The sequence below is a fragment of the Polyodon spathula genome, chromosome 2, assembly GCF_017654505.1.
Source record: "Polyodon spathula isolate WHYD16114869_AA chromosome 2, ASM1765450v1, whole genome shotgun sequence".
NCBI classification, from domain to species: domain Eukaryota; kingdom Metazoa; phylum Chordata; class Actinopteri; order Acipenseriformes; family Polyodontidae; genus Polyodon; species Polyodon spathula.
The window spans coordinates 36,902,888-36,926,198 of record NC_054535.1 but is presented as its reverse complement, the minus strand read 5'-3'; the positions used below and the strand labels follow the sequence as shown (position 1 = coordinate 36,926,198).

At 36.3% G+C, this 23,311-nt stretch overlaps 1 protein-coding gene across 42 annotated transcripts in view; it reads right to left on the bottom strand.

Annotated features, from left to right (window-relative positions):
* The window catches only part of LOC121295932 (receptor-type tyrosine-protein phosphatase delta), a 226,921-nt gene that overhangs the window by 38,249 nt on the left and 165,361 nt on the right, over window positions 1-23,311 (bottom strand). For 19 of the 42 annotated variants that reach the window (XM_041221061.1, XM_041221062.1, XM_041221081.1 and 16 more), the window contains 6 exons: window positions 22,197-22,208; window positions 21,479-21,529; window positions 19,112-19,224; window positions 15,343-15,384; window positions 14,760-14,857; window positions 1,660-1,783 (listed from right to left, as the gene is read on the bottom strand). In XM_041221061.1, the coding sequence (XP_041076995.1) occupies window positions 1,660-1,783; window positions 14,760-14,857; window positions 15,343-15,384; window positions 19,112-19,224; window positions 21,479-21,529; window positions 22,197-22,208 (440 nt within the window). The remainder of the gene's footprint in view (window positions 1-1,659; window positions 1,784-14,759; window positions 14,858-15,342; window positions 15,385-19,111; window positions 19,225-21,478; window positions 21,530-22,196; window positions 22,209-23,311) is intronic. The other 23 variants (XM_041221172.1, XM_041221181.1, XM_041221211.1 and 20 more) reach the window with 5 other exon arrangements.

Sequence of the window (23,311 nt, the reverse complement as noted above, 5' to 3'; positions counted from 1 at the left end):
TAAAATATGAAATGCAGCATCAGTGCTGGCACTGATCCTGCATTTTCTGTGGGAATACAGCTATGTTGTGTTAATGTTGATGTTAAGGAAAGTTAATGTTAGAGACTTGCTTTCTTCTGGTCTTAATTTACTTGCTATTGTTACTGTCTGTTAACATTTATGTCATAGTTTTAGGAGCTCTACACCAGCAATTCCTTTTAGAAATTGCTTATCTCCTTTTATTAGCGTTATCTGGTTTGAACAGATTTTCTTTTCGTGTAACATTCTCTTGAAAAGGTAAATGGTTCATTACACGACTAATCCCAAACTACTAAAGAACCATTTAATCTGGCCTGCTGCAAAAACGTGTTCATTTTCTGTACTTTCTCTAGCTCATACTGGAACTCTGGCCATTTTCCCTACCAATAGCCACCCACTGTATTTAAACTATATAGTATATTTTAGTATTAAAACAAAAAACCAAGTGCACTGATTGTGGACTGGAAAGCAATTATGACAATTTGTTACTATGGTAACATTGAAACAAACACAGCTGTCACACACTTGCAATGTCTGGCAGAATCTTTTAATCTTATAAATACCTTAATACATAGATGGACTTTTTTTTAAAGATTTTTTATTTTATTTTCTTTTGTAGTCACAAATTAAAGAATAGCATGAAGCTAACTGTATTTATTAGTCAAGATATTTTATCTCAGAATTAAATGACTAGGTTAACTCACATTATAGTATGCTTCTGGTAGCTTTAATTAGGAATTCTAATTTAATGCAGGAAATTTGATTTTGTATTGGCTTTAAACAAGTTTAACATTGACATTTACACTAAAACATTCCAAATAAATATGCACAAACCCTAAACCCGTTGACCAATCTGATATATTTCTCACAGCTCCAATGTATACTGCTGTAAATGTTAATTATAACAACAGAGTCATCCATGAAAATGTATGATAGCATTTTCAATTCAATTAATGTACTATTATTCAAGTCATCGATGCATATACTGGATAGGCTTGCAGCTGAATAAAAAAAAAGAGATCTAAACTGAATAAACAAACATGTGCCTCTGTCCTTATGAACGTACATTTTACTTAAAGGATATCAAGACCTTCTGTAAAATTTCAAACTCAGGCATCCTGTGTCTTCAATCTACTGTGTACGAATCGACCATGTCAGTGTTATGGCTGGTTTGAAATAAGTGTTTCTGGGGTATTCGCCTCAAAGCAATACCAGCCTTTGCAATCAACCATAATAGAATATTAAAATTTTATAGTAAACCGCTGTGACTGGGCATATCCAAATTGGGGACGGCCGAAAATACAAAACATAATTGGCGACTTAAGAAATTGATTCTTTGAACAAAGCATTTCAAGTTATAGTGAAATACCTGTCACTCAAGGGAAGAAAAAGTTATTCAACGTGGTTGGTGCTGGTAGCCTTCGGAAAAGAAATCATGCACAACGCTCTCTCTGGTCACATCACATTTCATTTAGAATTTATCAACTTTCCTTAATGAAAACTGCACATCTGGAAGGTTACTCAATGTCCTCTGCTTTTGACCAACTCTGGGGACACCTGATTTTTTGTCTCATGAGACTCTGGCTTTAGTTTGCCTCTGAAATGTTATTATTATCGATTGCTATTTCATACATTTCTTACCTTCAATAGCAGAAAGCAGGACCCGGGAATGGTCATATGCAATCACATTTGCGTATCGATTCTTTGGTTTATTAACTTCCAGGTTGGAGTGCTCCCATGTAAACTGCTGGCCTGGATCAATAGACTGCAAGAGAAACGATGCACATTTTATTAATACCGTTTAGAAAATGTTTTGTAAAGCAGGTTGACACTTACTTTCCATATAATACACACTACATTTACATTTTTTTATTTTAGCAACAAGACAAAATAATCTGAATATTCATCAAGATTAAACTTAGCCTGTGGTTTCTGCACATGCCCAAAACAGTCAAATGTTCTTTAGGTATGTATCTGTGACAGAGATTGAATGACTCTGAATCAACAATCTCCCCTTTGACCTGTGAGGGCACTGTACAACAGGAACTGTGTGCCTCGTACTGAATGGTTGGGCAGTTCATTCCAGGGTCAGTCGGAAGCTGGCCAATCAGGAAGGAGGTGGTGTCACAGTACCAGGAGTCATCGCCCTAGTACGGTGAGCAAAGTTTCAGTCATTAGTTGGAGGAGATGTGATTGAACTAGCTATTGGAGGGGGCAGGCTTAGGGTACTTTAGGGGGACGTGACGCCGTAACTGGTTCCTTTGTTGTGGTTAATGGGAGGAAACAAGGACTTTGAAATCGTGAGTGAAGTTTTTTTGTTTGTTTTAGTAACTGTACATTTGTCTTTGCCAGACGGCTAATACAAATCTGGAAGCTGACGCTTCACTGCACCTGTAAACAAGCAAGCACCACTGTTTAAAGCACGTACTGTCTGGAAACTGTCTGTATTTTCTATTATTATTTTGGGACTGTAACCCCTTGGTTTATACGCCGGCAATACCCATAGTTGGGTAGAGACAGCATTATTATTTCATATGGTCAAGGAGAACATTAAAAAGAAATAAAAGATCTTGAACTGTGAACTTTGTGTTTGTCGTTGTCTGGAGCACCTGCATCACCCCTACACCCCACGCACTGCCACCCACCCGTTCACAGTATCACAATAAAAGCCTGAGTCTGAATAAAGCTGTGCAAACAAATTCCAGTGAAAGCATAATACATTATAATCAGGATACTGAATAGTTTAATTAACTTTTCATATAGCACCTCCTTATATACCTACCTTAAATATCTGTAACTGAGCTTCTGTCTCTCAAATTGACCACAAGAATCTTTTTTAGGATATAACCTTAAACCTTTCGAAACCACAAATAACTAATTACACAATTCTGACTCCCAAGGCAGCTACAGTCATAATTTCTTAGCCATTTGTACTTGCACGTCATATACTTCTTCACAGATGTGAAACAACTAATAACAAAGGAAACTTTGAAAAGGTCAGACTTAAACTGCAGCTTTAGTGAGGTAATTTTTCTTGTCACTTGAATAAAGGAGATCCATCACCTCTGGAAATAACCTTACCAAGTTAACTTTCAGGTAGGAAAAAGCTGAAGCTGGAACAACACAGGTCACTCTGTTTTGAATGTAGGCAGTATAGTGAAAGATTTGTACTGAATGCAACAGTGTCTGCCTGCACTGATGCTATCCTATATTACTATCTTGATACTACACTGATTAACACAAGTCAATAAAATCAAAAAAAAAAAAAAAAAAAAAAACACCTAGATTAGAGTGTGACAGGATAGCTTGGGTGGTTAGTCAGGAAATGAAACCACAACACAGGCAAGTATTACAGCGAGACTCAAATGCGCTCATGTTTTTTTTTTTTTTTTTTTTTTTTTTTTATTAAAACAAAAACAAAAACACAAAGCAGAAGGGCCAAAACAAAGAAACAAATAATAACAAGTAGCAATTGTTTTATTCTAATTATTATTTTACCTCCTCTCTCTCTTACTCCCGTTCTCCACTCCTGAACACTCCCCGTGTAGCCAAAGTTGTAGGTCTTTTATATTATGGCCAAGGGATTAACTGCCAGTTCATTACCTTATTACCACTCGGCCATAGTTTGCATGAGATTAATAAATATGTGTGACTGTCAGCTAATTAAATAATTACTAGCCGAACAGCCACGCATTCTCACGAGATGTGCCAAAACATAAAACAATAACAATGACGTCCTGCAATTAAATAATATTATACACAAAACATAATACAAAACATAAAATGCACAGGTGTACCCTATCACATACAGTTACATGCTGAATAACTATTTTGAAATAGTTAGACAATGCTTGACAACTAGTAATATTGCTTTTTTAAAAATAATTACTGTTAATTTGAGATCTAGAAATTTAAAATATGTCATTTTGTGTGTGTTCGATTTTTGCTGTAGCAGTGCAAAGTTTGCATCCACTTCAAGAAGCTGATTTCTCCAAGGTGGTATTAAGAGTTTGCTGAAAGGCTTCATTTGAAAAGGGTGTCCTACTATATTCCTGCAGTATGATAGCCAGAACTAAGTAGAGGTTAGCTTTCATTTGGCATAAGTCTATCTTTGGATTAATTAAAGGGTATGAAACAGTATCTAAATTAGGTTTACCAACAACCATACAGCTAGTGCTATGGTATTTAGAAAATCACATGCAAACCCACATACAGAGAGCATGCAATTCAGTATAAATTAGACTGCATAATTAATGGTTTGACAGAGGCTCGATATACTTCACTATGTTAACTTTCGAAAATTAACTTTTGAGTCTGGTTACCTCATCACAATTAGTTACATGTTTCACTGGAATGGTTTATTAAGAATGTTTTAGTACAAAGTAACATTTATCTTGAGAAATGTACAGCTAACTGGCTTTTGTTCTTGTTAAACCACAGTCATTTAAAGCATTTCACCTCTTTACCAGTCTCTGCATACCAAAATTAGCAGCAATCAGAAGCTTTCCTTAGAAACTTGGGACTCTTCTCAGACTGATTTTGTTTTAGATTTATTTTAAATCAGTACATTTCTCATATGCTATACTTAAGTTTCTGGACAGCACTAACAAAAATAACACAGATAGCTTGTTACACAAACAGGTGTGCTCAGATTTTATCCAAAGCAGTATAAAGTAACAGAATTATGTAATATTATTATGTTTAGTTGTTTGAGTTTTGTCCTTATTGATACAAAAGCAGTTCTCTAACATTTGATTGTAGGCTTGCATGATCCTTGTTAAGGATAGTTCAGGAGGAAAGAGAGCCCCAGCATTATGCCACTTCCAGGATTTGTTTGCACTAGAATCAATCTCCCTCTACCTCCCCCTTCTCTGCCTTAACAGCTGCTGGCAGACTTAAGCAGCGGTCTGATCGCCACAGAAATATCTATTGTTATCATCTCACTAAGCCCAGTCGGCAACAGGCCAAATATTGTACATCATCATATATCGCATTCTGTTGTCTGTCTCTACCACTTGAATTCATTTTATCGTCACTGATTTCTCCTCTTTCTTTTGTAAAAAAATTGGCAACATCTACTCCACGCTCTCCCACCACAAAACCAGTTCACTACTTGACCACCTTGACTCTCCTCCGGTTGCCATTCCTGCCCTTTCCTTCTCTCATCTCTCCATTGCTGATATCTCCGGCTTACTGTTGAAATCAACTACTGCCATGTGCCCCCTAGAACCCTAGCCAACTAACTTTATCCATCTCTGTGCTTCTGATCTTGCTCCTTCCATTATGCACACTCTAAACCTGTCTATGGACTGGCTCGGTTCCTGCTGCCCTTAAGCTTTTCCCGAGTTACACCGGTTCTCAAAAAACTAAATTTCAGGATTATTTTCAAAACTGCCCTGCTCACCTACAATGCCCTTCATCACACAGGTCCCGAGTACCTCCTCAACCTGCTGACCCGCTATGTCCCTGTCCGCAAGCTGAGGTCCTCTGACTCTGGCCTGCTTGTTATCCCCAAACAAAAGTGTATATGGCTCCGACTCTTTGGAACTCTCTCCCTGCTTTGGTGCGTGATACTCCCACCGTCCCTCGCTTTAAATCAAATCTCAAGACCCACCAGTTCTCTCTTGCTTTCTGTGCCGTTTAAGCATGATATCTGATATTAGCTGCTGTGTTGCTACTACTGTTTCATATATTATGCTACTGTAATGTATTATGCACTTTATTTATTATTTTACTTTAAAATACTTTATTATTTTTTAAACTATAGCATGTATTATGCATTTATCTGTATTTAAAGTATTATGGATTTTCTTATTGTTACTGCATCTTGTAAAGTGCTTTGTGATGGTGGTCCACTGTGAAAGGTGCTATATAAAATAAAAACTGATTGATTGATTGATAAAGTTGTAGTTAAGGCAAAAGTGTAGGGGGCGAAATTAATAAATTAACATAGCATACAAAGTAGCACTACAGCATTAAAATGTTCAATACAAAAAAATGCCTGCAAGGTCTAAAAAACTTTCCAAAACAACAAATTATTGACTCTCCTCCGGTTGCCATTCCTGTATAGATATATATATATATATAATAAGTATATATATATATATATATGACAAGATACGAATTGTAGCATAACAGGAAAGCATAATCAAACTCCACATCTTCATCATCTGAACTTCCATCATTGATGATGCAAGCAACTGTCATTAATGCACACATCAACTACTTCTAGGCAATTTTTTCTATTTATCTGAGCTGCAATATTTCCCCTCAGGCATTATTTGCGCCCGGTTTTTATAAACCGGAAATACACGATGAAAATGTGACTTTCAACTAAATCGTTCAAATCAGGAGAGAAATTTTTATATTATTCATATATTCACCTTGTGGTGAAAAACATTTTTCTCCATTGTAAATGCTCTGGCTAAAGGAACAGGAACTTTAGTTAAAAGAACACCTTGGCACTGATAGTGATCCATTCACAGCTGATACAGTACTGTTTTGTAACCTGATAACTCATCATCATTAAAATAAATTAAAATGGTTTATTCAGTTTTTTCAAAAGCGACATATCATTGAATTGTTTTGTATTCTGATTTCCACAAGTGCACCTCATCGCTACAAAATGGCATGTAAACAAACAGCAAAATGCACCGCTGTTTCTCTAGCTACAAAAAGTTGGAAATTGTTCGAGCGCTTGAAAAAACCTGCATCAGACACAAGTAACCCAGCAATTTGGTGTTTCCCGTTCTATTGAGTTGTTTCACCATTCTGTTATCTTGTATAATGCTGCTGCATTTGTTAACATGTGTAGGGGTGCTGTGTTAATTTAGTTTGACAGTTAGTTTATGTTAATTTAGTTTGATAGTTAGGTTATTAATGTTAGTTTTACAGTTACTTTATTATTACAGTTTATTAACATTCACTTGCTTATTGCTTTTCTTTTACTTATTCAGTTAATTTCATAAGTTGATGCATGTGCGTCATGACAAGTAATACATATATACAGTGCCTATAGAAAGACTACACCCCCTTTCAAATTTTTCACCTTTTGTTGCCTTATAGCCTGGAAATAAAATAAATTAACAAGTGGCCTCCACCTGTGTTAAATTGTAGTGACTCACGTGATTTCAGGATCAATTCAGCAATTCCTGTAAGTTTCCTTTGCTGGGTAGTGCATTTCAAAGCAAAGACTCAACCATGAGCACCAAGGCACTTTCAAAAGAACTCCGGGACAAAGTTTTCAAAAGGCACAGATCAGGGGATGGGTATAAAAATATCAAAAGCCTTCACTATCTCTTGGAGCACGGTCAAGACGATTATTAAGAAGTGTAGGGTGTAGGGTGTATGGTGTATGGTACCACCAAGACCCTGCCTAGATCAGGCCATCCCTCCAAATTGGATGACCGAGCAAGAAGGAGACTGATCAGAGAGGTTAGTAAGAGGCCAACGGCAACTTTGCAAGAGCTACAGGCTTTTATGACCAAGAAGTGTTAAAGTGTGCATGTGACACCAATATCCCAAGCACTCCACAAGTCTGGCCTGTACGGTAGGGTGGCAAGAAGGAAACCATTACTCAAGAAAGCCCACCTTGAATCCCTTTTAAAGTATGCAAAAAAAAAAAAACCACTCAGGAGATTCTGTAGCCATGTGGCAAAAAGTTATGTGGTCTGACGAAACAAAAATGGAACTTTTTGGCCTAAATGCAAAGCGTTATGTTTGGCGCAAACCCAACACAGCACATCACCTAAAGAACACCATCCCAGCTGTGAAGCATGGTGGTGGCAGCATCATGTTATGGGGATGTTTGTCATCGGCAGGGACTGGGACACTTGTCAGGATAGAAAAGAAAAAGAATGGAGCAAAGTACAGTGAAGTCCTTGAGGAAAACCTGCTGCCTTCTTCAAGAAAGCTGAAACTGGGACAGAAGTTCACCTTTCAGCATGACAATGACACAAAGCACACAGCCAAAGCTATACTGAAGTGGCTAAGGAACAAAAAGGTAAATGTCCTTGAGTGGCCCAGTCAGAGCCCCGACCTAAATCCAATCAAAAATTTGTGGCATGACTTGAAGATTGCTGTCCATCAGCGCTCCCAAAGGAACTTGATAGAGCTTGAACAGTATTGTAAATATGGTCAAATATGGTCAAATATTGTCAAATCTAGGTGTGCAAAGTTGGTAGAGACCTATCCTAAAGACTCACAGATGTAATTGCTGCCAAAGGTGCAAGTATTAACTCAGGGGGGTGGAGACTTATCTTATTATGATTTTTCAGTTTTGTATTTTTAATATATTAAATATTTTTTTCCCCGTAACAGTGTGGAGTATGGTGTGGAGATAAGTGGAAAAAAAAATATTCATTTAAATGCATGAAACTCTGAGGCATTAACACAACAAAATGTAAAAAAGGTTCAAGGGGGTGTAGACTTTCTATAGGCACTGTATTTATTGATTAATATTGTGTCTGGTGGCTAACTCTGTCTTAGAGAATACTATAATAATACTTTGCCTGCTTCCCAAGGGATGTTCTCTTAGCTGGAGACTACTGTATTCAGAGACCTTGGGGATTTGGATGTTCAGTAAAGCAGAGCAGACCCTAAGGAGAACACTGTTTTATTTAAAACAGTGTATAATAATGTTGCTCCTAACAACCTATTACAGTATTCAGTACTTGACCGAAATACATTTAAATTATTGTACCTTGACTTGGAAACACAATACCTTCACCTTTTTGTATTGTAAATTACCGTGATATGTGAAATTCATACTTAAGAAAAATGAGAATGCAAAGGAGAAAATATATTTTGGTCATGCTCCACTTTGTTCAATCTGAAAGTGTATTATTGCCCTTTATTTGAAGCACCCAGTGTAGTAAGCAATCTAAAAATACACTATTTGAGTGTACTTTTAATTACTTATTATTCCTTTGTATTTTAGTACCATTTTGAAAGTATTGTTTTTTTTTTTTTTTTTAAATAATGGTATAGTATGTGTTTTAACATACAGTACTGGTACTGTGCATGTAATACAGCAAGGGGTGAAGTTCTCATATTATTTTAATGCTGGTGCTGGGTACCGGGACTTAATTAACCTGCTTTTCATCCAACGCAGATGCATTCCAGCCAATGACACACTCCACTAGCGTGCAACGTTTCTCAAATGCGCTTTCATTCAGCACAGTTCATGCTGCTTGCATTCTGTTTCCTCCTGCTGCTTCTGTTTCTTTTAGCTGCTATTGGCCAACATTAACGTCAGTTTTATCACTGCATGTTGATTGGCCAAGCCTTAACTTTGATCACAAATCTCCCCCCATTTAGCTTTGTGTCAGTGCTCATTGGTTGATCAACAAGTGAAGACTTTAGTAGTGCAATGTGGAAACAGAGGCATTGGTGTAATTATAATTTTTTTAAGTGCAGAGAAACTATCTGAATATTTAAACACATTCATTTAAAGGAAAACATCCACTTCAGTGTCTACCATAAATTACATAGTTGATAAATATTAAAAAATAATTATCACAGCGCATGTTGCCTTGAACAGATTTCCTTGCCAGAATTTGCATGAATGTTTATAAAATGGCAAGTGTGGGACAGTAGGGATAACATTAAAAAAAAGAGGCTTAAGAAAGTGCTGCTTCAGATTTGGCAAACCTGGGATATATATAGATGCAGGTGTGAAGCAGAAAGAAATATTAAATAAAAAGAAACTTAACCACAAGGTTAAATGAGAAAGCGTGCGGGTGAATGCAAAATTCCATTTAACTAGAGTTGTACTATTTTGACAGATATTATTGTTTACCATATACAATTTCAAGTAACACAGTTTTAATACATGCTGCTATGATGATCTCTGGACAGAATTGCCACCACAATTAAACAATGATACATATGTATTGAAGCCTCTAAAATCGATTCATTTGTGTCCTGGAATTTTGGGGCCAGTTGGTAATCCTAACTGTAATGAATGAAAACAAAAATGATGAGGTGTCTTTTTTTCTTTGTACAATGCCCCATTTTCTACATTTTTTGAAGAGTTTATTTAAGTTGCATATGAGTTTTTCACTTGCGTGTATATCTAAAAGCATAAGTAAACCACAGTAATGGTATTACTTTATGAAAATGTGTCTTTTGCCACTTTGCTTAATGTGTAGGAACCGCAATGCCAGGGATTAAAAAAAACAAAAAACAAAACAACAACAAAAAAACAACCACAAAAAACAATAAAGAAACGTGATGTCTACTTTTATACTGTTTCGGCCTGAAATGCACTCATCTTTTTCTGGAATAGATCACTGTGATTAATGTACACATAAAAACACAACAGAGAAACACACAGAATATATAATTGTAAGTAATAAGTACAAAATCCAAGGCTATCTGTAGCATGGCCTGGTCCTGTTGTAGGTGAGCACCCAGGGTCTGGAAAGTATTGGGATTATTTCAGAGAATACACTAGAGAGTAAAACAGTCAAGTCAGTACATCAGTACCAGTGCCTGGTACATAAAAAAGGGGTATTTTAGCCCCTATTGTGAATTGTTTGACTTACATCTTTTTGTATCATTTGTTCATAGCACAGTTGTTTTTTTTATACTATTTTTTTATAACATCATTCCTTTTTTAGGATATCTTGAAACAAAACTCCCTCTCTATAGCAGTTACTGCATAGTGTAATATTTCGTATTACTGTAGTGCTGAGCTGCAGGGTTTCCAGGAAAATAATACGACAGAGACAAGTTGCGGTTCAAAGCAGTTATAAACCACTGTACTCTTTTAACTTTTAGCTAACAGTGGCTCTCACTCCTTTCCTCTCACTCTCAACCTGTCATCACACATTGGTGGTTAAAAACTGCTAATTAAAATGATCCATGAGTGGGAATGTACCTATTTTTTTACTTTTTTATTTTTTGTAAAATATAGTGTTGATTACATGGTGCTTTATGCATGGTTAATTAACGGAAAGTTACATTTTTGCTTCACTATATTTGCACTATAGAGAGGGAGTTATTTTATTTTGTATTTTAGTCAGATGTGTGTTGTTATGTGTCCCACGGTGCCTCCCACCCCCTCCCGCTTTTCGTTATTGCGGTATAACACGGCATGTGTGTGTGTGTGTGTGTGTGTGTGTGTGTGTGTGTGTGTGTGTGTGTGTGTGTGTGTGTGTGTGGTATATATATATATATATATATATATATATATATATATATATAATGTAGCCTGGCAAGTGGAGGGAGGGACTACATTCCCCAGAAGGCCACAGGGCTAAAAAGCCTATAATGTATTAATTGTGTATTTAGTGTTAATTATTATGACCAGCTGGCAAGCACTGAAAATTACAGCCAGCTACAGAGAATAAAAATATAACAGCCAGTCTGTTCTGGGCTGCTGCAGAGTGAGAAGCCTGATCGTGAGGGTGCAACTTTGAAGTTATGTAGTAGGAAAATCTGGTTGTTTGTGTGAGAAAACTGTTTGTGAAGTGTATTTTTTAAACCAGTAAGCAGAGTAGCTGCCTGGTTTGAGTGGATGGTTCCAGAAAAAGTGTTTAGTTAGTGCACTTAATGAAGTTAGGTTCTGTAAATGCAGTAGCGCAACCGCGCTGTTCAAACAAGTTCCTTTGAGTTTTGGCCAAAAAGCTCTATCTTGGTCTCATCTGACCACAAAACCTTTTCCCACACCGCAGCTGGGTCACTCTCATGCTTTCTGGCAAACTCCAGACGTGCTTTCAGATGGTACTTTTTGAGTAATGGCTTCTTTCTTGCCACCCTCCCATACAGGCCAGTGTTATGCAGAGCTCTTGATATGGTTGACTGGTGCACCATTACTCCACTCCCAGCCACTGAACTCTGTAGCTCCTTCAAAGTGATTGTTGGCTTCTCTCACAAGTCTCCTTCTTGTTTGAGTTTTGAGGGACGGCCTTTTCTTGGCAGTGCCTGGGTGGTGTGATGCAGCTTCCACTTCCTGATTATTGATCCAACTGTGCTCACTGGGATATCCAAACACTTGGATATTATTTTGTACCCTTTCCCTAATCTATGCATTTGTATTACTTTATCTCTAACTTCTGTAGAATGCTCTTTGGTCTTATTTTCCTTCAGATTCACCAATGATCCTTCAACAGTGGGGTTTTTATCCAGAAAATGTGACAGCAACTTTAATGGTTCACAGGTAGAGGCCAATGGTAAGGTAATTGTTCCTCGTTAGGGCAATTTCTTTCATCAGTGCAAACTGGGAGCTTCCACAGCACAGGGGTTGAATACATATGCAAGCAAGATATTTCAGATTTTTATTTTTCTTAAAAATATTTCCCAACATAAAACCAATGTCACCTTACAATAATTGATTTTGAGTTTAAGTGTTTTAAAATAAAATATCGAACAGAACCAAATTTCAATGTACCATTTGTAACTCGGCAATATGAGAGAATTGGTCAGGTGTCTGAATACTTTTACAAGGCTCTCTCTCTCTCTCTCGCTCTCTCTCTCTCTCTGTATATATATATATATATATATATATATATATATATATATATATATATATATTAATATATATCTATATATATATATATATAAAGGTGGTTTTCCATCAATTTAGTGGTAGTCTAAGACGTCACCACGGGGGTTGAATTTGGGACTTATTTTTTATGTGTTTCTATTGAAAAGCTCTTCCTAATCATACAGCAGCCCATTGGTGGTAACTTTGGTGTACAATGAGAATAAAAGATTATTTTTAATTGAAACATCATTATTATTATTATTATTATTATTATTATTATTATTATTATTATTATTATTATTATTATTATCTTGGCAGCCTAGATAATCAACACCAAATAGATCATAGTGCCGCACTGACAATGTGCCAGCAACACATTTGCATTATACGGTACCACTAATCCGTATTATCATTAGTAGCCAATAAGCCAAATCTATACTGTCTGTTTTTATTTAAGGTAGTCAGGGACGCAGTGCTAAATTGTGCACAATTACAAAACACCTGCACAGTAATAGAACAGGTGTGTTTCCTCTTCCTATACAGATGTTCAGAATGAGCTGGAAGGGTTAGCAGCACATGTGTGCAGTCTATTGCTCCCAACACGCTGGGGAAACCAGAAATGTCATGGAAATTAGTTTAAGGATTGTAAGTACACTATGTGGCCATTCGCCTCAAAAAATACATTGAGCTCAACTGGCAACGCATGAGAAAAAGTGGACTGGGAAATGCCAGCAACAACTGTGACTGTTTAAAACAGTTCTTAAATTGATGCAATTGTCTTTTGTACTCATTATGATATCTGAGGACCCTCATTTGCACTACCTCCACCCCTATCTTTGCGAATTTATGCAGGAACTCCCATAGTTACATACTCATTATGCTTGAACTGAAACTGCTGCTGCAAAGCATTCCCTAAAAAGTCACAAATAGTATATTGCGCTTGTTTAGTACATTTCTTCTCTGAGTTTCTGCACAGGTGGGCATTTGGATCCAGGGGATCTGTTTATAGTCAGGGGTGCAAATTTGGCACTATGGCGCTAGATTCTAGGTCCGGGGTACCTCATATAGCACCAGCAACATTCAATTCTGCCACCAATATACATGTTTAATTGTTTTATTCTTTAGCAACCATAGATGATGATAGTTTATCATTGGGTCTGGACTATTCCCATGACCCAACCACATGCACAGGTGAGAAGGTTTATATAGCACACATTGTGTCTAATAGTTTAGCACAAATTTTCAAAATGAATTGCACCCATGATAGTACTTGGTTGACATTTCTTGAAGTGTATTGTAGGGTGATCAGAAAAAAATATGCATCTGGCAAGTCTGTATATTACCTTTTCGGGCTTAATAAAACAGAAGGCTTCAAAAAGACAAAAAAAAGTATAAACACCATTCATTGTAGTTCAAACCAGATGACTTAATTTGTACTTTTTAGTAATTGAAATGTTATTATGCCCTCATCCTTAGCCCTGGGACACCTTTCCAATAAATACATTTCACTGAATACTCCATATAATATTTTCTTTGAGCTGTGCTATGATTACACTACAGAGTAGAGTTTGTAACCTTTTCAGCACAATAAATATTAAATGGTAAACAATTGTTATTCCAAGGTAGTAAATGTGCTTGTGGCAGGGTGGATGCCCTGCTGATGTAAACGATGTGGGTGATGTATTTGTATTTAGTTTGGTAGGGATTGGGTTAATTGCAGAATACATGTGGGGAATGTGGCTGGGTCTTAATTAAATAATTGGTAATTAATTAAGACCTAGCCACATGGTATAAAAAAGAAAGAAACCCTTTGTTTGGTGGTGGAAGTTGAGGAGTTTTGTGAGTATTTATACTGTTATTAGTTCAATTCTGTATACTTTCTTCCATCACATTATATTATTTCTTAAATACTTAAACTGCCATATCCTATGTGAGTATAACACTGTGCATAAAATTGCCTTTTAACCTCAGCAGCACCAAAGGCTGAATATATATTGTCTCTTTCATGCCTAAAAAAAGTGGCTAGAGTGAACTATAATTAAACTGGCAACTTTGTTTTTGAGTTCTGAGAAAGAAACCGAAAGGCAGCTTTTGCCTTATATACAAGTATGGATAAATGAACCTTTTCTGTCCAAAGAATTATAATTATAAAATGCAATTTGTCTAGGGTATGTTATTATTGGCATGTTTTGATATTGACTATGTGTAATGAAAGGGGACCATACATGAAACACGGAAATAAGCAGATTACCTCATATTCTTGTGAAAACTTCAAGTTGTCGTTTGCCTTTAGCCTTTCAAGTTGATCAGCAAGTTCCATGACGGGAATAGGGGGGTGGCTGGCCATACCTGCCAAATCAGACGAAACACATTTTGAGTAAATCATCCTACAGAGATTCAGGTGACAGGTGAAGAAGTATGATGTGTGTAAAGTAGTAATGGGAAGGTGAGTCTCGTTAGGCAGAGAGTTTGATTACTCAAAGCAGGACATGCTCACAGGAGATGAGTTCTGAAGCCAATGAGAAGTCATCAAGCATATTTCCAAAGCTTACATTCCTAGTGTAAAAGAAAATGTTACTGTGCTGCGTAGCAATCAGGTTAGCTAGACAAAGAAAGACAAAAGTTAGGCCTGATGATGACTTCTGCTTTGAGTAATGACAAGCTAGACAATGTCATTTCAAACTTCTCCTCCTGTAATGGATGACATGAACACTGTGTAGATTAGATGGTGTAAGGTGAACTTAAAATAGACATTTAAAGAGCCTAAAGAGAAAAAAAGAAGGTATATACACCAAACATTGGAAGTGACATATGCATAAACAAGGCCAACTAACTTGACGAATGGAGGTTACCAGGGTAACCGGAGACACCTGAACCTGCAAAGGAAATGGTGGTATAAATCAAAGGTTGTACACTTTAAAAAAATGAAATGGATAACTTAAAATCATAAAAACAGGCCAGGTAAACGAATGCACAGTACAGAGGATTAAAGATATGAAAATATATATATATACAGTCTACAGTGGCTCTTAAAAGTATTCACCCCTCTTGGACTTTATCTTAGATTTTATTGTGTTACAACATGGAATCAGAATGGATTTATTTAGGAGTTTTTGCCACTGATCAACACAAAAAAAGTCCATAATGTCAAAGTGAAAAATAAAATCTACAAATTGTTCTTAATTAATTACAAATACAAAACAGACAATAATTGATTGCATAAGTATTCATCCCCTTGAGTCAATATTTGGTAGAGGCACCGTTGGCAGCAATTACAGCCATGAGTCTATCTGGATAAGTCTCTATCAGCTTTGCACATCTGGACACTGCAATGTTTACCCATTCTTCTTTGCAAAATTGCTCAAGCTCTGCCAAGTTGAGTGGGGACCTTTGGTGAACAGCAATTTTCCACATATTCTCAATTGGATTGAGGTCCGGGCTTTGACTGGGCCACTCCAGTGTGGCTTTGGCTGTATGTTTGGGGTCATTGTCCTGCTGGAAGATGAATCTTCACCCAAGTCTCAGGTCTCTTGCAAACATCATCAAGTTTTCCTCCAGGATTTCTCTGTACTTTGCTGCATCCATTTTTCCCTATATTTTCATGAGCTTTCCAGGCCCTGACACAGAGAAGCATCCCCATAGCATGATGCTGCCACCACCATGCTTCACGGTAGGGATGGTGTTCTCAGGATAATGTGCGGTGTTAAGCTTGCACCAAACATAGCGCTTAGCGTTGAGGCCAAAAAGCTCTATTTTGGTCTCATCACACCATAGAATCTTCTTCCACTTGGTCTCAGAGTCTCCCACATGCCTTCTGGAAAACTCTAGTTGAGATTTGATGCAAGTTTTTTTCAACAGTGGCTTTCTTTTTACCACTCTCCCATAAAGGCCAGTTTTGTGAAGCACCCGGGCTATTGTTGCCGTATGCACAGTGTCTCCCAGCTCAGCCGTGGAAGACTGTAACTCCTTTAGAGTTGCCATAGGCCTCTTGGTGACCTCCCTGAGTAGTGCCCTTCTAGGCAGGATACTCAGTTTTTGAGGACGGCCTGTTCTAGACAGATTCACAGTTGTGCCATATTCTCTCCATTTCTTAATAATGGACTTTACTGTGCTACGGGGGATATTCAATGCCTTGGAAATGTTCTGATATCCTACCCCTTATTGGTGCTTTTGAAGAACCTTATTCCAGATTTGCTTTGAATGTTCCTTCGTCTTCATGATGTAGTTTCCATTAGGAAATGTACTAACCAACTGTGGAACCTCCCAGAGACAGGTGTATTTAACCTGAAATCATGTGAAACACCTTAACTGCACACAGGTGGACTCCATTCAACTAATTATGTGACTTCTAAAGACAATTGGTTGCACCAGAGCTTATTTAGGTGTGTCATAGCAAAGGGGGAGAATACTTATGCAATCAGTTATTTTCTGTTTTATATTTGTAATTAATTTAGAACAATTTGTAGATTTTATTTTTACTTTGACATTATGGACTTTTTTGTGTTGATCAGTGACAAAAACTCCTAATTAAATCCATTTTGATTCCATATTTAAACACAATAAAATGTGGAAAAGTCAAAGGGGGTGAATACTTGAGAGCCACTGTAAATACAGGCAGGATCTTACTTTAAAAAAAAAAAAAAATTCTATTTTATTGCATACGTTAGTTTACAACACAGCCTTTTACATGCTAAAGTTTTGTCAGTGAAACAAAAACAATTTTTCATGCTCTTGCAATAGCAACAATCACAATTAACTGAAGAGCAAACAACCAGACTTCCAAATTATTTTTCACTAACAGCATATTGTAGTGAGAGGGGTTTGGAGAGGGAAAAAAAACAGCACTAAACAATGGTCTGGAGTTGCATGACTGAATGTTTTTATAAATAATCTAGGAAGAAACATTTTACTGGTCGCTCATGTGAACCTCCACAAATGAGTCCTACAATGTACTTTCGGTGTAAACACCTTTGTCTATTGGATGAAAGGGAATGAGAAGCCACAAGCTTCAGTCTGCCAACTGCGCTACATCTTTCTGGCCCCTCTTTTTTTCTGTTTTGTTTCAACAAATACATTACATGAACTATGCAGCACTGAAAAAAAAAAAAACACTATTTAATTACATTTTAAACTGCAGTCAAGTTGCTGTGAAAATCGAAACTGTGTAGGTGTGTGTCTTATGTTGGTGGTAAGTTGGGGGTTGTACAGTATGTCTTTGTGGGTCCTTTATTTTAACAGGGAACGTTTGACCTTGTTTGCTTGTTTCTGTGTTTTTTATTTTGAGTATCATTAGCATTTCTTAATTTCACATCTAAGCCCTCCATTAGTTATATGTAGGCACAAATATCATTTTTTTTCTCTCTCCACTTAACCTGTGGAGTAAGTGGCTGTTAACTGAGTGAAAATACGACTTCCCAGTACTAAACAGGTATTAGCACTTTGAATAGCAAAGAACCCTGTCTGACCATCAAAAGAGGTTGGATCCTAACATAAAGTTCCCTTTAAAGGAATATGTGTGTGACTTTATGTTTTAGAAAATGGAGGTGGGGATTTATGTAACTCATATTCAATACTTGAGCTCAGAAAGAAAATATAAGAGAGACAAATATATTTAGACCTTTTTGAGCAAGTTGAGAGAGAGCGAGAGAGCTAGAGCAATTATCATATAAGGACTGAGTGGTTTGGCTAGAGAGGGAAGGGATATAGCCAATCAGGGAGGTGTAGGGAACTGAGTTACTGGTCAATGCTATAAAAAGGGAAAGTCAGTTGGTAAGTAACAGTTAGTATCAACTCACATACTGATGACATCTGAGGAGCTATGGAATTGTAATCTTTATTGACAATTCTGTGACAGGTAATTTTGTTACCAAATCATTCTTTAGACACATGTCATCAGTGTTGACTCAACCAGAGGTTCAAATCCCTATATTTCACATATATGTTGTAGATATGTATTGAAAAGAATATGACAAGAATGGATACATCTGTTGTAAATACAATTCAAAAGTTAGTCATGTTGAGTGGTACATATTTTCGTAACATAATATTCAGGAGAACAATGTTGGTGACATATGCCATATTTTCTGAATATGCCTAAAAATACACTTTTTTTTTGAAAAACGTATTGAGATTCCAGGCATTATTGAACATGTATGATGTGATGTTTAAATAAAAAGAGTAAAATAAAACATTTGGGAACACCGCTTTACAATTAATACTTAAACTTGGCTCCACTATACATCTATATACTGTAATAACAAACAAATACAAAAAAACACATTATTTGAAAAAAGTTTTCTTTGTTCAGTTTAAAACCATCCAAATCTCTGCATACAATTTGTCACAACAGAAATGCTAATATAAATATCTGTTTTCAAAACATGTTTTATATTTACATGCTGTATTTACATACTGTATCCTTTTTTAAGCTTTATTTTCAGAATGTAAAGTTTTTTTGTTTTTTTGTTTTTTTTTTCTGCTATTTCCACAAATGTATTTTAAAGAAAATATAATTTTTAAAAGTCCACTGGAGTTTGTGTCATATTCACTCAAGACAACACCTTCACAATTAACAAACACCAGACTCAAAGTGGAGGCTTTTACCTGGGGTCTGGAAATTGAGGCGCCTGAGTTCCACAGGATCTGTCGGGTGGTGGGAGGGGATCTCCTTACTATTAGGAATGCTGTTCTTTCTGGAGTCAGACTCTGCTCTTTTCCTGAATGAAAAAAAAAAAAAAAACAAACAAAAAATATGTACCATGGATGTCATCACAAACAAATGCACCTACAAACAGAAAAAAAAGCTAAACTGCACAACAAATGTACAAAATCAATTTGAAAAAAGAGGCACTGCTTTCACATCTATACTAACCACTTTTGGGTGAAATGGATATGAATATTGAAAAGCAGTAATTCATTGAGAGCGCAATCAACCTCAGCGCTGGTGTCTAAAGATATTGTGAATGCTGGATCAACGGAAAGTACAGAACGCTTGAGGGGAAGGGTAGCAATGAACTAACAGTAACAGATGCAGCCTGTGGGAGACAGAACAGCTCAGGTCTAGGCAGCCTGACCATCAGACAAAGATGGAGGGGGAATGAGATGAAACAGACTGGCAGTTTGAATGAGCAACACACAAGGTTTATGCCTTTTAAAGAGGGAACTGTGACTTTGAGAATTGATCACTACTGAACAAAATTACAAAACTACTACAAGCCACTACAGAAGAAGACGCATGAGCTGCATGAGCACTAGTGCATCAGAGTAAGTTTGAAAGTTCAGCTCATGCAGGAAAATATAAAAACTAGAGATGCAACAATTGATGCATCGATTAGTCATCAGTCCCGAAATTTCCCCAGATTCAGTTATATATTGGTGAATTGACTCATCAAATTAGAGCCCAGTTTAATGTCTCTCATAACCAGTTTGCGTAAAAAAACATTGATCATATAGTTATGTGTTTTTATGTTAAGTATCCAACGTCAGTGCGTTGCTAGGTTACGAACCTTCCGCCCTCTGGATTTGTTTTGTGCAAGTCAGTAAAACATATTATATTTACATTTTCCAGATTCAAAAATTAAAGCTACAAAATTATTTTATTTAAAAAAAAGAATCTGACTGGTTTGGGTATTTTGGGGGTAAAGCAAGAGGGAAGAAGGAAAATCGATGTTTGGCAATTTATTGGATTTCGGAGAGATGGTAAATGCTTTTCACGTAAACAGATTTATCACTAGGGATATGTTAATAAAATGATCAGAACAATTGTAAATATGTTGAAAAAGATATTGCAGGAATATGTAAAACAGAGCAGAAAGCTAGGGAAAGTAATGCATTGTTTTTTAAACCTTACAGTTCAGTAACACTTTAATACACAAGGTAGATGTCTAGAACTAATACTGACAAATAACAGATTATTAGATATTATCAACCTAATTCTGTGATAAATAAAACACTCACAGCTGTCTATTCAATATTACTGCTTCTACAACATTAAGTGCTTATAAACATATGGTACAACATACATTTTTAATTTAACATGATATACTTCTGTTCAATCTTTTTATAGATTAAATTATTTTGAATTAAAAAGTACATAAAATGTCAGCCACACATTACTGGAATTTGCTTTAAAAATATTCTGATATGCTCTTGAAGACAAAACAAATCTGCTGAGTGACTGCTTAAGGCTGACATACAGTGTACTACAAGTATTATGGTACATGCTGGCATACAAGGCCAAACATGCAGTGCACTGTCACTCAACAAGCCAGAGACCACAGTTTCTGGAGACCTTGACTCCAGGCTTTCCAAAAATGGCAGAGATGAACTGTCACTGTCTTGTCAAAATATCTTACATTTGAAAGTAGACACACAAAAGGCATGTATGCAATTCAGTAATGGACTGAACATGCCCAATCATTGTTCTACCGTGTTGATAACGCTTGTAATAATGTAGGCTATTTTATGCCACAAGCAGATGCTCAAAAATGAAGGTCAGCATGCCTGCTTGTTTAGTATAACATTGTATTTAGCTTAACCCGATGCTGCATGATTAGATTTGGTTTTCTTTGACCTTTTAAAAACTAAAAAGTATTTTGCAACAGCGTTAGGATGTTGCATCATGGCACTGTCATGCTGTACAGTGTTAGGTGTCAATGGAATTCTTAAATAGTATAGCACACACATGACAATGAATGGAATACATGACATGCAACACAATTGTATCAAGTCTGTAAATTCAGAACTTAGAGCTAATTATGGGGTATCTCAAATTGTATTTTCCCAGCCAAAGGGGGCCGCCTCAATACTGAAAAGATGGCTCAAATAAGTGATTCATTGCACTCTCATCATGAGATTAAAAGTCAAGGCAAGGTTGCTTTGTGCATGTACATCTTGATCAAAATTAGAAATGTGAAATGCTTTGATTTTAAGTTGTGAAGGCCATGTAAATGTGTAAAAGAAGTACAGTACCGGTAGACTGATTGTTCCCTGCCAGTCAGTAAATTTGATTGTGATGTCATACTGTTGAGAAAATTTAGATATATCTAAATGTTGATATATCAGCACTAAAAACTCGAAGCCAGCTGTTCACAAATTCATAGTACCAAGTGATTGCATTAATTGTCTAAAGGGAATGCATGCATTTTATTTTGAAATATAATTTGCTGTTTGAAGTAAAGACATGCCCTGCACTGAGATTTTAGTGAGGTTGAAATATACTTGACATTAAGAAAATCTGCATTAAATAGGTATGGGAACATACCCAGGGCAGTACATTTTAGACAGGTCACTAACTACTGTTGGCAACAATAATTGTGTGCAGTGACTGATGGAAGCACAGTAAATGATTACCAAGAATCAAACTGTGTAAACATAGTGATAATTACTTGACTTGTGGTGACATAGAGGTAATAGTCATTGTGTTCCAATAGCGGTTTGCTCTCAGGAACACAACATTACACTCAAAGCATCAAATCTTACGATTTAGGTTTTTCTAATACATCATTATTAAAGACATATAGTACAACCAGCACCAAAGTGAAAGTTTAACTGAACTACAATTTCTGTGAAAGTGAAACAACCTGTCACGTTCCTTTTGAAAAGGTACCAAAACAATAATTAATTAAAAAAAAAAATTAAAAAAATAAATAAATACATAAAGCGCCATATCCTTAATCTTTTTCCTTACCTGTCGGGTTTGCTGTTCCATTTAGACGCAGCATAAAGAAAGAAGGCGAGGCATTAGAAGGCCAAAGCAAAATAACAGTAACCATGACAACAGTATATTTCAGTCACAGCTGTATTGCCAGGGACATGTATCCTAACAGCAAATTAGAGAGTGAGAGCTCACCAAAACAGATAATGTGTTTTAATCATGCTATAATGGAGTGGACAGGGTGATGCTAAAATGACAACCCTGCAAGATCACTATAGAAATAATTTCAGTTTACATGTCATATTTTTTTTTTCTCCTTGCTAGCTGCAAAACAGCACTATTCTCAATTAGCTAGCCTGAGGGGGTGGTTGAGGGAAGTATAATTTGATACCAACTAAATCCAGCAGGAGTTTTTCTTTGAATAGGATATTCACTGATTTGATTGACTTCATGCATGAAATGTTTTATGGTGGAGCTGATAGCAGAACACAGAATGAAAAAAGAAACAAACTAAATAACACACTTTTTTTTCACATGAAGCTGTGGATGTAAGAACTGCCTTTAATAAGGACAAATACATTATTAAGGCCTATCTGTCTGTCTACATGAAAAACATAGCCATAATTCCAAAATGAATTTAAGGCTGAAAGTAAATTATGTAGGAAATACAATTATGTAACCATTTACTGTGGTCCTCATATGCACATAAGAGGAAGATAATAAAACTTTAATTATTTTGTGTACTGTATCAAATTCCTAAAAAAAAAAAAAAAATCTATCCAAATGCATTAAATAAGCATACATACATGTGCATACTGCATCTGGTTGCAATTTGTGATGGTCTCGGAAGTTCTAGTGGCAACATTATGATATGTTCACAAACAAGGTATGGCATAAATCCAATTCTAAGTGCAGAAAATAACAAAAAAAATGCTGCATTGCTCTCTAATGTAATGCAAATTGCAAGACCTCATATATTTATTGCCAGATTACCAGATCCATGTACGCATAAATCAATGAACATGTTTCTTACTATTAATTTTAAAATGTACTCATCGCTCTTTAATAAAAAAAACTAAACAAAAAAAACCTTAAAAAAAAGTTCTCCAAACTTCACCCATTAAAACAGTAGCGCTCAATTTTAGAAC